General features: G+C 43.2%; 1 protein-coding gene across 1 annotated transcript in view; it reads left to right on the forward strand.

Annotated features, from left to right (window-relative positions):
* LOC100539318 (voltage-dependent N-type calcium channel subunit alpha-1B) overlaps positions 1-15405 on the forward strand; it is a 95961-nt gene that overhangs the window by 35106 nt on the left and 45450 nt on the right. Inside the window, exons 10-16 of the mRNA XM_031556159.2 lie at positions 7921-8017; positions 9927-10087; positions 11202-11339; positions 12202-12403; positions 13916-14080; positions 14458-14568; positions 14723-14806. Of these exons, the coding sequence (XP_031412019.2) occupies positions 7921-8017; positions 9927-10087; positions 11202-11339; positions 12202-12403; positions 13916-14080; positions 14458-14568; positions 14723-14806 (958 nt within the window). The remainder of the gene's footprint in view (positions 1-7920; positions 8018-9926; positions 10088-11201; positions 11340-12201; positions 12404-13915; positions 14081-14457; positions 14569-14722; positions 14807-15405) is intronic.

Consider the following 15405-nt stretch of genomic DNA (forward strand, 5'->3'; position numbering starts at 1 on the left):
TCACCTTTGTCAGGGAACTGTGGAAGCGTGTCTTGCTTCCTTCAGGCTGATGGTAATTTTTGGGCAGATGGCCATATCTGCTGCTCTTCTGACGTGCTTACGTGTTGCTACCAGCATAAAAGGATACTGGGGTCTTTCTGGTAGTGTTGGTCTGGAATATTTCTCAGGAGGTTTTCATTTTCTGAGGCATCAAGATCCCCTTCACATGAGAGCTGTAACATTTGTATTTTAGATCTGTTGTTCTTCATAGCAAATGCTGGATAAAAAAAAGTGTCTACAGTGGTTGGACTCATGCAGGCAGTAGATGAACAGGACATGGAATTTCTGGAATGATTTTTGAACCAGTTGAGGAACAGCACTTCTCCTTTACCAAGTAGAATGTATTAAAGACAGAACAGAAAAAAGCAGACCTAAAGTCATATGCACAAGTTCTTCAATCCTAGGCTTGTATTTGAGAGCAATATTTTGAATAGAGGTACTGGGGTTTGGGCTTTGTGTGCCCAATCCTACATAATTGTTTTGATCTGGGAGCAAGTTTTGCCCAATACTAGTATGTTGAAAGGGGGCTGCCATCTCATCTCTTTAGTTAGAGACTTTGCCACTATTGGTTGTCACTCATCTCATCTGAAAAAAAATGATTTCTCTGTTTTAAGGTAGGCTGTTTTGAGATATAAAGGCTGAAGAGAGAGATAAATGTTAAATAATATTAGTCACAGGTACGTAGGTTGCTCTGAAAGTAATGCCTCCTACCTATTTTTATGGAAACTACTACACGTACAAAGAGCACGATAACACTGTTTGATATAACAAATTCTCAGCTATGAAATTCCATTTTTCAACATATTCACCACCATTAGCTATGCATTTACACCAGCAATGAACAATGTCACGCTTGTAAAAATCTGTACCAGCAGAGGTGACCCCCTGTTTCACAGTTGCTTTGATGCAATCGTTCCAAGGAAAATGTTGCCCATGTGGTCCATCTTTCATCAGCCCGAACAGATGGAAGTCAGAAGGCACCAGATCAGTGGACATGGTGGGACAGTCCTACAAATATTGACAATGTGCTCCATAGTCTTCAAACTGGTATGGAGCCTGGTGTTATCAAGTTGCAAGAGGAAGGCTGTCTTCTTCTCTGGGCTGACCATAGAAGTTTGAGCCTTCAGCTGATCAACAGCATTGCAATGCAATGGTCAGAGGTGATGGTTTTTCTGGGTCTCAAAATCTTGAAGAATCACACCTTACCTATCCCAAAAGACAGTGCACTTCACCTTCTGAGGGTTGTGTCTTGAACTGTTCCTTCAATGCTGAATTCATGTTGCAGCTCCATGATTGCTGTTTTGCCTGCAGTAGTGATGACATCATGTCTTGTCACTGGTAATCGTGTGATCCAGGAAACAGTCACATTCAACCTTATATCAGTCCAATAGGACCTGACAAACTTGCATGAGGTGTTATTTCTGTTCCTACACGAGCATTTGTGGGACCCATCTGGCACAAACTTTGCAACATTCCAACGTGGTCACCACCATTTCCAGTGCATTGCAGCTGATATTCAGCTCCATACACAGTTACCTGCTGATTCAATCTGCTGATTCGCATAGATGAGCTGATCAAAGTGTTCTTCATTTTGCGGAGCGAGTGCTGTGCGTGGCTATCTGGAAGGTGGCTCATCACCACTGCTGAAACACACCACCACCCTCCTCTCTCTGTGCTGACATCTGCAGTTTGGTCTCCACAAACATTCCGCAAGTTTTGAGGAATGTCAACTGGTGCCATTTTTTTTCTGCATGGAGGAATTCAGTTCCCCCCCTTTGGTTCATACACACTTCCATGTCAGACACCATTCTGTCAGATTGCCCCTCTGCTGCCACCAGTTGCACAGCAACAAAACGTAATGGAATATTGGTGAGAAGTTTCAACCTCTACTGCTATACCACTAACATCTGCCTATGATGCCGTGGGACAGTGTAATAAAATAGGAGGCATTACTTTTGGAGCTGCCCTCATATTGGCATGCATAGCAGTGTTACCCAGTTCTATGTTTCACTGAGATTTTCCCTTTTTCCATTAGGAATTCAAACATTATAGAAAGACTGGGGAAGGGATAGTGGGTAAATTCTTCTGAGCCATAAGAGCAAACATCAGGGTTTGCCTCTAAAATGTTTTCTCCTCAAAAGGATTTTATTTTGGACAAGTTATCCATTAGAATGAATAATTTTTAATCCTTTTGAGTCTTTTTGTGCGCAGGTTTCCCATTGCTCACATTGGACCATGAATATCTAACAACCCCTCATCGGCTTTTAAATAAATTACTTGTACATCCCCTGACTGTGCTTCATAATAGTGTGCCCCAAGCTGTTTCTATTTTACATGCTCTTTGAGCAATTATTGAGCAGGGATTTACAAAAGTGAATGCATAAAACCTGTCTGCCTATTTACTATCTTCCAGATTAAAGTGAGTCAAACCTATTTCTGAGGCTTGGAAAAATTTGAATTTCTTCTGTGATTTTTATTATGACTGTAACTGCTGCTACGTGCCCATATTTCAGCTGGCAGGGAGAGTGCTGACATAGGACTGAGAGAACCCTTCTGCTATCTCTGCTCTAATCTGAAAGCAGGAAATCCAGTCCTTCACGGGGAGATGGCTCGCTCTCTGTTCCTGCTGCCCAGTTATGAATACTAACAAGTGTCAGACTGTTCAGATGAAATTTGGATGGATAGCAAGCTCCTTAGCTCAACTGTGTTGTTTGGTTAAGCCAAACAGATGCACTGACCCTGCTGAATTTTGATAATCCTGAAAATGAGCTTCTGGGTAATGTTCATTGTTTTGTTAGTGGGTTTTTGCAAATACCAGAGTCCTGTCACTCATCACTGATGTCACTGTAAAAATGTACTTAATGTAGCTGTTAGTAGTTTGTGTTTGCAGGAGTATGTGATGGCCATTCAGATGGTGTGAGTTAATTTGTTCTTGACCTGTGGGTGTCCAGTCAAGGTGATGTGATGTGTCCCTGAAAACCTAGGAAAAACAGACCTACCTCCATCTGGAATATTGCAACAGACTGTTTATTTAGCCATATGAGATGGCATCAGTCACTGCTGCAAGATACATGATGTTCAGCTCAGTCTTTCAAACCAGCCTTTCTGCCTGCAGCTTTTGAAGATATTCTGTGCTTTGCTGTAGTTTAAACATTTTTGAAAGCAAGATCCCCAGTGAGATGCTGGAGAGGCTAATAATACTGATGATAAAGAAAAATAATAATAATAATAATGTCCTCCATTTAGCAATGCATTTCAAAGGGAAATACTTTTCTTTTTCTGGAGATAAATTTGCCACAAACACACAGACGTGTTTTAGTCTTTAGGGAAACAGAAGCAGAAGAGCTTAAAGCAAGCTAGTAAATATGTCATCCAAATTTACCAGCCCTAGGTGTAAAGCCCACTTATTCCACAGAAATAGCTGATGAATAGGAGCAGAGAGATTGCATTTTTCCATTTTTGGCACTGGAAGGGTGGCTGAGACACAGAAAGTTTCACACTACTCCCTGAAAAATCAGATGACGTTTGCCAAACGACCAAAGATATAGCTTCCCAAAGTGTCAGAGGGATGAAGGTGTATTTGCCCTGCCTACTTATAGAATCACAGAATCATTAAGGTGGGAAAAGGCTTCTAGCATCATCTAGTCCAACTGCCTACCTATCACCAACACTGCCCGTTAAGCCCTGTCTCTAAGCACCACGTCCAGAAGGGCTGAAGCTCTGGGGGGATGTGTGGGTATGGCTGCACAGCCATTCTGTTGCTTTCTTGTGTGTTTATTTTTACGACAGTGACTCGATGGGAGCGGGATGGGACGGGCTTCTCTGCCAACACGTGTCTGCAGTTGCATGGGGTGCACTGTATAGCCTTATGTTTGTCATTGACTCTGCTCTTTCTTTGTCTTCTTCTTGCTGGAATCTCTCTCTAGGAGTTTCATGGGGTAATACGTTATTCCTGTATCTTGCTGCACTGTTATGCCTGTCAAATGTGTGTACGCACACCAGTGTGGAAATGGTCCATGTTACACCCATCACATCGACCTCTCTGTCACATTATTCAGTGAAAAAGTTATCTTAACATTGTCTAACCCTTAACAGCTCTCATTCATTCCAATTCCCTTTAACCACAGGATAAAAGCAGACTAGAAAGCCAGCTGACAGGTGCTGCATTTGACCAGAATATCAGCAACTACAATAGGTCAGCATCAGAAATACTTGAGGGTGCCATTTAGTGGCTGCATTGCTGATGCGTGGGTTCAGAAAGATTGTTATTTCCTAATTGAAAAGGAGTGGTTTTGCTCTTGGAAAGTACGTGCTGGAGCTAAAGCAGCTTTAGGTCTCCAGGTCTGGTGACACAGCCTGGCCCTGCCTGACCTGAAAAGAGTGGGAGAGATTCTGAGAGGTCAGGAGGTGCAATTTCCAAAGGAAGAGGTATGAAAAGTGACATTTAGGTATCTGTAGGGGCTGTTTGGTCGGTGGCATAGAGCAGCTTTCCCTTGGGGACGGCAGGGGACACAGAGGGGCCTGCAGTCGCAGCACAGCCCTGGGCCAGCAGTGGGGTGCGCTCCCCTGCAGCACACCAGGAGAGCTCTTTGAGGCCCCAAATTCGGGTGCTCATTTCTTCCTTCCTTCTCCCTGAGACACAGGAGAAGGCAGCTCTGAGCTCAGGCAGGGCAGGGTGACCTCCTTTCCTCCTCACTGGGGCATCCGTGCTGCCTTGGAGACCCCAGGTAGCTGCTCCAGGAAAACTGTAGCGGCCTAATGCAACCAGAACTGACGTACGCTTCGGGTTTTTTTTCTTCCTTTCTGTTTCCCTCCCTCTATAGGTCACTGGGTCTGTTTGCTGTCTGTCTTTCTCCTGCTTGTTCTTCCATAGTTCTTACGAATTTGGTAGTTTTTACAGATCTTTTCCTTCCGTACCCATTTAGTTTTGTGGTGACAGATGTGTAGTTGTGACTACTCTGGTCAGATGTGTGCTTGCATACACCTTTTGACAGAATTTTACTTCCATCTAGACCTTTTCTTTTGGGATTTGTGGCTTTTGTACTAGCGTAGTGAAAAAAAAACCATTATGGTCCAGATAGCTCTTATACACAGCAAAACCATTTCTTCAGGTTCTATTTGGCTGAAATAGTTGCAAATTACATTTAATCAAAATGCAGTTTGCAAATGCTTTGATTTTGAGCACCAGGCCTTCAGAAAAGCTTTCTCTTATGGTAAAGCTCTTAGTGACAAGAAGTAAGTAAGATTCCTCAGGATCCTCTATATGACTTAGATCATAAATCCCATTAACATTTAATAAGCTCATACTCTTAATTTGCTTGGGTGTCTGAAAGAAAGAAAAATAAAAATCAACCCTTCTTAGTGTCTTTCGTTCAGGCAGAAGGAATTTTTTAGGACTGGAGCTGTCTCCCTTCACTTCCCAGCTCTCTGGGCAGTCTGCACACACTTCCTTGGGTGAGGAAAAAGCCACTTAATCCATCATGCAGCAAAGAGGAAGGATTTGCTGTCACCAGAAGGTTGGGTTAACCATCCCCCAGTATTAAACCCACAGAGGTTCTTGCTCCGTGCCTGGGGCCAGCCCTTTAATACCTGAGATGGCTCCTTCAGAGCCGAGAATTATCTCTGTTCCCATCTCAGGCTTCACTTTCCAGAGGCCTTACTGCTGCAGTTGTTATTTGACACAAATAAACAGCAGCACAGCAAATAGGATTTCAGATCTCCTGGATCAGGAATACTGGGAAGATACAGGATGGAAATTTTCCGTGGTTCAGCCTTAAACCAGTTGAGGACTGTCGAGGTTCAGTTGCTACCTGCAAGAGGTGGTGCTGCTAAGCTGGAATGTGAGTGTATTTACAAACTAGAAATGTGGCTACAAACGATCAAAGATTCAATATATTTCTGGACCAAAGTGTCCCTTCCTCTTCCTATGTGCTTCTTCTTTTCTCCTGCTGCACAACCCTCTCTCCTTTGCTTTTCTCTCACTCCTGCATCCCCCAGCTCCTACTTCTTCACTCCCTTCTGCTCTGCTTCTTGCTCAGTAGTAGTTGGTGATTTGAGAGCAAGTATGCAAAGCTGAACATGGAGTAAATCTTCATTTATCTTCAAATTTAAAGAGAAAACCAGCTTAGCTATGCTGTCTGTCTGCTTCACGCAGACTAGATTAAAGGGTCTCTGATACAAATTGAAAAAATATTCCTTTTAAATATGTAATGGCTCTTTTGCAGTATGAAATCAGTCCTGTAACTCCATGAGCATTAACACAACCACATGGACGCAAGCCCTGCGAGCAGGCAGCTTCCATCTGCTGCTGCTGCTGCTAAAATGGCCCTAAAACAGCCCTGAGAGACTGGGAGGGACAGAGCGGGTAAATCTCCATTCCTTTCTTCCTCTTCTCCATTCCTACTAAATCACGTACTGAGGCAGGTTATATTCTATGTATAGATGATTAGGACAAAACCTATTGCCTTCCAAAAATTACTTATGTCTCACTTCTAATTGTATTTCAGGACAGCAGCAGTTACAGATAATTGTGAAAAAAAGTCTGGATATGACACAGGAATCCGTGTTTCTAGGCTGCAGATTCTGGCCCAGTATTTGTACTGAGTAACACAGTCTTAGTGTTGCATTTCTGGTCTGTTAGAAGTGACCAGATTGCAAAAAGCCACTCTGCAGGGCTCGGAAATGTCGGTTTCCCACAAAAGGAGGTCATTTCTTCCCAGTCTCCATCCTTCTCCAGCACGGTGCAGAGGGCTGGCTGCTAACAGGCTGTGGGTAGGCTTTGCAGTCACTCCTTGTACATACTGTGAGGGGTCTCTGGTGTTGTTTGTGTTTGTATTGCTTTCCTGTTAGACAAACTTTGTTAGCAAGCTGAAGACTAGCGTAGGTATATCAGCATCTGCTCAACATGTTGTTCATTCCCACCTGTGTTACCCCAGTTCAGCCTCAGACCCAAACCTCCAGTCATGAGTTAAACTCTGTTAAAGATTTCCATCCCATTTTCACTTCATACTAAATGAAGGAGAATGCCTTTTTTTTTTTTTTTTTTTTTTGCAGTTGGATTGGAAGAATATGTAACCATGTGGGGAGGGAAATAATTCTTTTCCATTTATTTTGGAAGTGCACGGGAAAAGTAGCTCCTTTCTCCCCCTAGTTCCTCTTTAACGGTGACAAGAGTAATGGTCTCATGTCATGCACACACAAAAACTAAAAAAAATAGTGTGACTTACAGTGCCTGCATGCAGAAGTGGGGAGTTGCCCTGGTGCTGTTCCAGGCATGTAATATGCCATCATATTACATGGTCCAGCATGGGTTTGGTAGCATGTCTTCCAAAGGAGACCTGAGGGCAAGAGTATGGGCACACAGAGCAGCTCTGGTCCTGAGCACAGCACTGCCTCTCACCACTGAGTCTCCACTGATCACTGCCTGCTGGTCCCAACACAGTTTCCCTGCTAGAGAGGTACCAGAAGCACACAGAAATGTCCTCTTGTCTTCCCAAGCTGCCTGGGGCAGGGTGAGCACCCAGTGTGACCTTCTCACTTTTGAAGTGAGCCTCCCAGTGGCATCAGCCCATATGTGCTGCCCATCTGTGAGCGCTGCCAGAGGAGAGCTGGGGTAGGAAGGCCACTGGTTCCTTGGGGATGCTTAGAAGTAAGGTGGGAAGTGCTGGAGAGCATGGGAAGCTGAGTCTGGCAGTGTCTATGTGCTGCCCCAGCTTCCCTCCACACATCACAAGTGAGCGGTCACTGCAGCCCTCAGCATCCAAGGGGAGGATGGCACCCAGCACAAAAGCATGACACCTCTGGGTAGCACTGGGTGGTTTGCTAGTGTCCTGAGGACCAAACTATTCCCTCTGTTGTTCTTGTGCCTTTCATACCTTGCAGAGGAACCAAAGGCAAGGACATCAACACGATCAAGTCGCTGCGGGTTCTGCGGGTCCTCCGACCTCTGAAGACCATCAAACGGCTGCCAAAACTAAAGGTTAGAGAACAAACAACCCCAAAGCTTGCTTTCTCTGGAGGTCTGCAGCAGATCTGAGTGGAAGCTGATGGAGTTAACTTCATCCAAGCTAATTTTGTTTCTTTTATTTTGTTGCAATTCGTCTCCTTGCCAGATTTATAAAAATAGCCATGCAGATGTTTGGCAAATGTCAACCACTTGTTAATTTTGCAAACATTGTACGCAGTTTATGAATTGTTGTGAATCCATATGAAAATCAAACTTCTAAAAAAAGAAAGGAAAAAAAGTTGCACGTAAATTAAATTACTGTTTGTACATGTGATGCTCCTAGAAATGATACACCAGAAAACAGGTTTTCCATAGTCTGTCTGAAGAGAAATGTCATTGCTGTAGGAGGAGTTCTAATCTGTTCTTCTCTTCTGTTAAAGAATATATGGTGTGGGGTTTTATAGCAGTACCCTTTCATCTCCAGAATACTAAGCTGCAAAGTGAAATAAACGTAATGTCTTGTGGTTACTTATTCAGCACCACCTCAAGAATGCTTTGAGATAGAGCCAGCCCTGGAAGGACAGTGGAAGATGTTACAAAATTTAATCATTTCTGCATTTTGGAATTCTGGAGTATCTATTATAGAATGTCTTCATGTCTCAGTAGTGCTTTCAGGCTGTTTTCTCTGAGAGATGGGGGAGAAATGAAGGATGCTTTTGCAGTGGTGAAACAATGTCTGACAATTCCTGTTTTCACATAGTGCTACATAAAAATTAGAGTTACTTATTATACAGATTTGCCTTTGTCCTTACCCTCAATTCATGCCTAAATAATTTTCATTTCATGCATTTTTATGTGTACTAAATTTACCTCACAAGATAAGGAAGTGTGGTGGTGAACAATGTAGAAAATGGTCTTTATTTGTTTAGAAAACTGAAATGCACAACGCTTGGGTCGTGCAACAGTCAAGAGCAGCTCTGTCTTACTGCAGAATGCAGAGCTTTGCTTTTTGTTGAATGACTTCCTTACTTTCAAGTCATTTTACAGAGTAATTTTACCATTTCTAAAGAAGTATTCAGAAATCTTTGTGAAGCAGAAGTCAGATTCACATGGCTTGTCTTCAGAATTCTTTTCCATTTTTTTTCCTGGATGAGATCTTGTACACAACAATCAGCAAGATTAATAGAGTGATTAGAGATACTTCCAGTGTTTTAATTTTGGGTTTCTATGTTGCATTAGGAGCATAATTCTGGGAATTATTCACTTCCATTCAGAGAAACAGAAACAGCATTGTACAAGCCCTGTGCCTAGGCAGCAATGCAGCTCCATTTCTATTATTATGACAAACTCCTCAGACTAAAATTAAGCTGCAAATTACTTGTAACAATGAATCGGTGACTAGTAACCAAATAATAAATGTATGAGAAGTTATTCACAGGGAGTTCAGAAGTGACATATGCTCACTAGATTATTCATACTTAATTTTGATAGACACTTCATTACTGTTCAAAGTATTTGGTTGTTTTGCATGTGGTATGGTTTCCTTATTATTCAAACAGTTCAAATAACAGCCAGTGAGTGGCAGATTTCATGAGGTTTTTCCCAATCCATTATGAATAAATTAAACACAAGTATGTTTTTCATTTCATAATTTGCCATGGGAATATTTGCTTAGGGCTGAAATTTCTCTGTCTTCTTTGATTTTGTGGGCAGGACCAAAAAAAAAAAAAACAACTCAGTGGCATGCCAAACTCATCAAGCAAGCAGGAGTTGTAGGAAGGCAATGTTTTCTCCTACCAAACACTTAGTGTGCAAGCCAATGAAAGCATACACTGGTTAGGTGTTGAGTAACTGTCCTCATGTGTGGGGCAATGCTAGATGCCAGGGCAATGCACTTTGCCTTTCTTCTGACCCCTTAACCTCATTGTCTTCTTGTCCCCAGGCTGTCTTTGACTGCGTGGTGAATTCCCTGAAGAACGTCCTCAACATCCTCATTGTTTATATGCTCTTCATGTTCATCTTTGCTGTCATTGCTGTGCAGCTCTTCAAAGGCAGATTCTTCTATTGCACCGATGAGTCGAAAGAGCTGGAGAAGGATTGCAGGTATGGCAGGAGCAGGGGCTGTGGAGGGACCCCAGGGTTCCCATGGCTGTCCAGAGGCTGCATCACATGGCTATCTGCTGGGCTTGGTGAGGGCTCCTGTAAGTAAGAGCTTCTTAGAGGTGAATTTTCCCTTTTGCTTTTTTTTTGTGGCTTCTCCATTCCTACTCTTAGCTAGCAAATGATTACTCAAGGGGTTAACAGTTTAGGGGAACAGGTTCCTTCTTCCATTTAGGACTGGGTATGAATTCAAGATAAAGCACAGCAGTGGTTTGGCGTGGCGTGGTTACTCTTTCTACCTGCTGCCTTTATCCTCAGAGCTTGTACAAATTAAGAAAACAGAATGAATAAATAATCAAAAGAGAATCTGTGGAGAGTTAAAGATCTCCAATTAGCTTGGAAAAGGAACTGCATTTGGCTGTTATAAAAGCCCTATCATACTTTATCCTTTGCAGCAGACTGTGGAGGTGCTTGCTTCCCCTCTATGGATGTTTTCCTTGGCCCCCAAGCCAAGCACTGTCTCTTTCTGCTCACCTGCATCACTCTCTGTTGCCACCCATGTACCATAGGGCTCTCCATGCAGCTCTGCTTTGCAGCAAAGCTGATGCATTGCAGAAAAGTGTGGAATTATAGAAGAATTTAGGGTGGAGGAGAACTCTCCAGATGTTGGGTCTGAGCCTCTGGCACTCAAATCAGGACCAAAAGTTAGATACAGCTTTCAAGTAGGAAACAAAGACTGCTCCCCATCAACCAGCACGGTTTTCTGTGAGGTCAGACAATTTGGGGGTCACCATGCTGTTAGCTGCCAGCTTTGCACCTCAGGCCTGGTTCTAAGGATCCTCTAGCCTTTACCTATATTACCTATGTAATATAATACCTATGTTAACAATTTGACCTAGTGGGAGGTGTCCCTTCTCATGGCAGAGGTTGGAACTAGAAAGGCTTTAAGGTCCTTTCCAACCCGAACCATTCTGTGATTCTACAAATCCTGGGGCTGTTTCTTGGCTCTGTATAGCTGAAGTCTGTTACTAGGGCTTTCCACTGCTCTCACTGAGTTATAGCACATGACTGATTTGGTTTTACTCTCCCATTTGATCTGAATCTCTGTTGTTCCTAGGGGTCAATACCTTGACTATGAAAAAAATGAGGTGGAGGCGCAGCCCAGAGAATGGAAGAAATACGAGTTCCATTACGACAACGTGCTGTGGGCTCTGCTGACGCTTTTCACTGTCTCCACAGGAGAAGGGTGGCCAACGTGAGTACATGGGGCTGGCAGGGACCACCAGCTTTTGGTCAGAGGTAGCAGCAGCTTTCTGTGGCTCAGGGACATGTACAGAACATGTGACATGGGAAAGAAGAATAGTCAGCCAAGATTTAACTTTCCCTTGCATGAATACAGAATGAGTCAGTGAGTAGCATTCTCAGTGCCCTATGAATTTGTACACTGATGCTTAGGCATTTTTCTCTCGGACATGCACACCTTGCTTAGGTGCACCATTTATCATGGAGATGTAAGAAAAGGAGGGGGAAAAGCATTGCGCTCAAGCTGAACGTGTATTGGATATTTGAGCTCCCACACTGTATGTATTGTTCAACATATGACTTTATTTTGGCAGACATTTCTGCTGGGACACACAGGTGGCAGTTCATGATTAGGGATCTCTATGTGGCCGGACTTTGCTGTCCTCCACATTCAGCTATTCAGTAAAATAAAGATTAAACCAGCATCAGTCTCCACTCTTCAAACCTTTACCTTCCCGTGGGTACTCAAAGACCATCAATACCTTTCTTTCCACTCTTATTTCATTCGTATTGACCAGAGCAGAAGAGAAGCCAGATCTGTCTATATCCTCTCCCCTCACTTGCCCAGGGTGGATATGTGGATCTGTACATAGTAAATCGCCACCATTCATCAGAATGTTGGAAACAGAGAGGGTTTCCTTAAAAATATCCTCAAGGAAAACATCTTCCTAATCACAGAGGTGGGAAGAGGTTTGACCTGAGCATATGTGGAAAACCCGCCTTGCAAGTGAAGGCCAGTGAATGACTATCACAGTATCATTGGTGCTTCACAGTGATTTCATTGACTTTTCTTCTCTCTTTGCGCTTGCTTGCAGTGTGCTGAAGCACTCAGTGGATGCTACCTACGAGGAACAGGGTCCCAGCCCTGGCTACCGAATGGAAATGTCTATCTTTTACGTGGTGTATTTTGTTGTCTTCCCTTTTTTCTTTGTGAACATCTTTGTGGCGTTAATCATAATCACCTTCCAAGAGCAAGGAGATAAAGTGATGTCAGAATGCAGCCTAGAGAAAAATGAGGTACCCACATCTTATGGATTGAGCAGCTGCGGGAGGTGGCACCTTGGGGATTCAGAGCACTTTGATGCTGAGGGGACAATCTCTCCATCCCTGCTGCACTAGGAGGGGCTCTAGAACACGTGGTGTCATGTGCTGAATGCAAGACTTAGAGACTATAGACATCAGTCCCCTTACAGACCTTCACTTACAGGCTTTTGCATAAAAACAAAACCAGGGACAGTCCCCGAATGCTGCACTTTAGCTAAGCAGTGTCCCGTATCCCTGTGGATCACACCTCTGCTGCAAAGTGGAGATGGTGCTGATTGTTAGCTCAAGCGTGTATGTGCTTGGCAAGAAGTGTTTGGCATTTCAGTGGCTGCTCATCAGAAGTCAAAGGGAAAGTTGCTGCTGCTCCCCAGTGGAAAGTTGCCCTTACCAGCCTGTTTTTGCTTGGCTGAGACAGTGTTCTCCTGCAGCAGCCAAAAGATGTCTTAGGAAGAGCGTGAGAATAGTGCAAGCACACGCGATGCTTTCCTTCTGCACTCCAGCAAACAGCACTGCTTCCAACTCAGGAACCTTGTTAGATGTGGTCTCGCTGTAGTTAGCAGCAGCTCTGTACTGTTCTTCCACAAGCGTATCCAGTTTCCTCATGAACCCAGGTAGAATTTTAGTATTTGTAAAATCCTTTGTCTGCTCTGCCTGCGGTTCCAAAAAAAAACCAACCTTCTTTTCCTTCAAAAACTGTGAAACTGGAACCTGATTTTTGATTAAAAGAGATTGCTTTTAATCAATTCTACAGTGTTTCAGCTCTATGTCTGTTTGAACAAAAAGTCCAAAATAAAGTAGAATATTTAGACATGATTTACTCACTTTTTTTTCCATCTGTATCCCTGAGATTTTCAGTATGACAAACCTGGAGGTTTTGAATTTTTATCTGTATCATACACGAGAAATTGTTTCAGAATTGACACCATTTTAATGTACTTTTCTTCTTGTGGAAATTTCCAACTAGAGATATCTTTGATGATTCACATTCACACATTCACACATTAATATTTGTTGGATAATTTGTTGGTTGAGTTTGGTTCACTTTTCAAAGAAGTTATTACCTGGTTGTGTGCTAGGACAGAACTGAGCTTCATAATACTTTTTTAAAACACAAATAGCATCTTCATTAACCCTCAATTTTCCGGAGTTCTTTGTCAGGAGGAATTAGCCAAGTGCTTTCTGAAGTGAGCCCATGAATTTAAAACCCAGTAAGGGACTGGAACCTGCTGAGTGATGCAAAGCCATCTCCTGGGTTGTGGGGGACTATAATTCTGTGGGGGTTTAGTAGATACATCAGGATTGAGAAGTGACCACAATGTGGGGATGATGTGCTGCGTTTTACAGTAGTAATCACTACTTGCATCACGTGTAAGAAACACTTAAAGGTACCATCCTCCAGTAAATGCTCTACTCCCAGAAATATTCTGACTGATTGAACTGCCAGCCCTTTTTTTGTATTCTTTTCACCCTGTTTTTGTTTTGTAGAGGGCCTGCATTGACTTCGCCATAAGTGCCAAGCCACTGACCCGCTACATGCCTCAGAACAAGCAGTCATTTCAGTACAAGATGTGGAAATTTGTGGTGTCCCCTCCCTTTGAGTATTTTATCATGGTCATGATTGCACTCAATACTATTGTTCTCATGATGAAGGTTAGTGAGCTGTTACTGAATCTTTGCAATTATGGGCTAGAAAACGTGGTGTTAGCTGTAGAGGTTTTGTGCTCTCAACATGAGAGCTGAGCGGATTGGCAGGATCAGCTTTCACTTCTTCCTCATCTTCCTCATATGATTTTTAGAGGCCGTGTGGGATTCCATCCATCCCCAGAGGGAGGTGGTTTGGTTGTGATGAGGCACTGTGAATGGGAACTAGGCTCTGGAGTTCTGCAGCTCCTGGTTCAGCCTGCACGAAGTTGGTTCACTCCTTGGGGATGCTCTAACTCCTTGCAGTCAGTTGAGTCAGCTGGGAAGGTTTTACTCTGCCATCATAAATGATTTCCAGTAACAGCCTTCCTTCCATCCTCTTTTAGTTCTATGATGCTCCAGAAGCATATGAAGAAATGTTGAAATGCCTGAATATTGTCTTTACATCCATGTTTTCAATGGAGTGTGTGCTGAAGATCATTGCCTTTGGTGTGCTGGTATGTGCCTTCCTCATTTGCTTTCAACTGTTCCCTCTCCACTTAAAATGCTTGTATTTCATGATTTAAAAGCAAGCAAACAACCAAAGAAATTGTCTTGCAAAGAGATAATAACCCCTGTATCTCCCTATCCCCTTGTGTTCTCATTTGACAGAATTATTTCCGAGATGCCTGGAATGTCTTTGATTTTGTAACAGTGTTGGGAAGTATTACTGATATTTTAGTAACAGAGATTGCGGTAAGTACAATTTGCTCAATATTCTTCATTTACCCATAAAGCTGTACTCTGTCAGGACACTGCACCTTCTCTCTACCAACCCTACGGTAGCTGAAGTCCTTGGGTGACCTGGCAGCCTGCTTCCATCAGTTCTGCTCTTTGCACAGAGATGCTGTCTGGCCCAAAGATTTTCATGCCAAAAGCTCTGATGAGATTGATGGTGCTGATGACTGTCAGGAAGCAGGCTCTCCTTCTCATTCAGCAAAAGGCTCTAACCCCGAGCTGTTTTTGCCTATTAATGGAAAAATCCTGTTGAATTTAATAGAGGGACAATGTCAGAAGGAGTCTAATGAAAGCTGCTGGCTTGTAGAGCGAGGTGCCTTGCAGGGCATTCCCCAATATCATGTCTGTTTTCTGTGGGTCCCAGCCCATACTGAGCAAGGAGGAGATAAGAGGAGAGAGCACAGGAACATAAACCCAGCCAGAAGCTCATCATCAGCACAGTCTGTCCTGGGGAAACTTTAGTTTCTGTTCCTCACACAAAAGTTCTGCAGGGCAATTACTAATAAAAAAATAAAAATAAGATGTAAGTATACCACAGTATTCGCTGGCCACCCGTC

The sequence above is a fragment of the Meleagris gallopavo genome, chromosome 19 (assembly GCF_905368555.1).
Source record: "Meleagris gallopavo chromosome 19, MGAL_WU_HG_1.1, whole genome shotgun sequence".
NCBI classification, from domain to species: domain Eukaryota; kingdom Metazoa; phylum Chordata; class Aves; order Galliformes; family Phasianidae; genus Meleagris; species Meleagris gallopavo.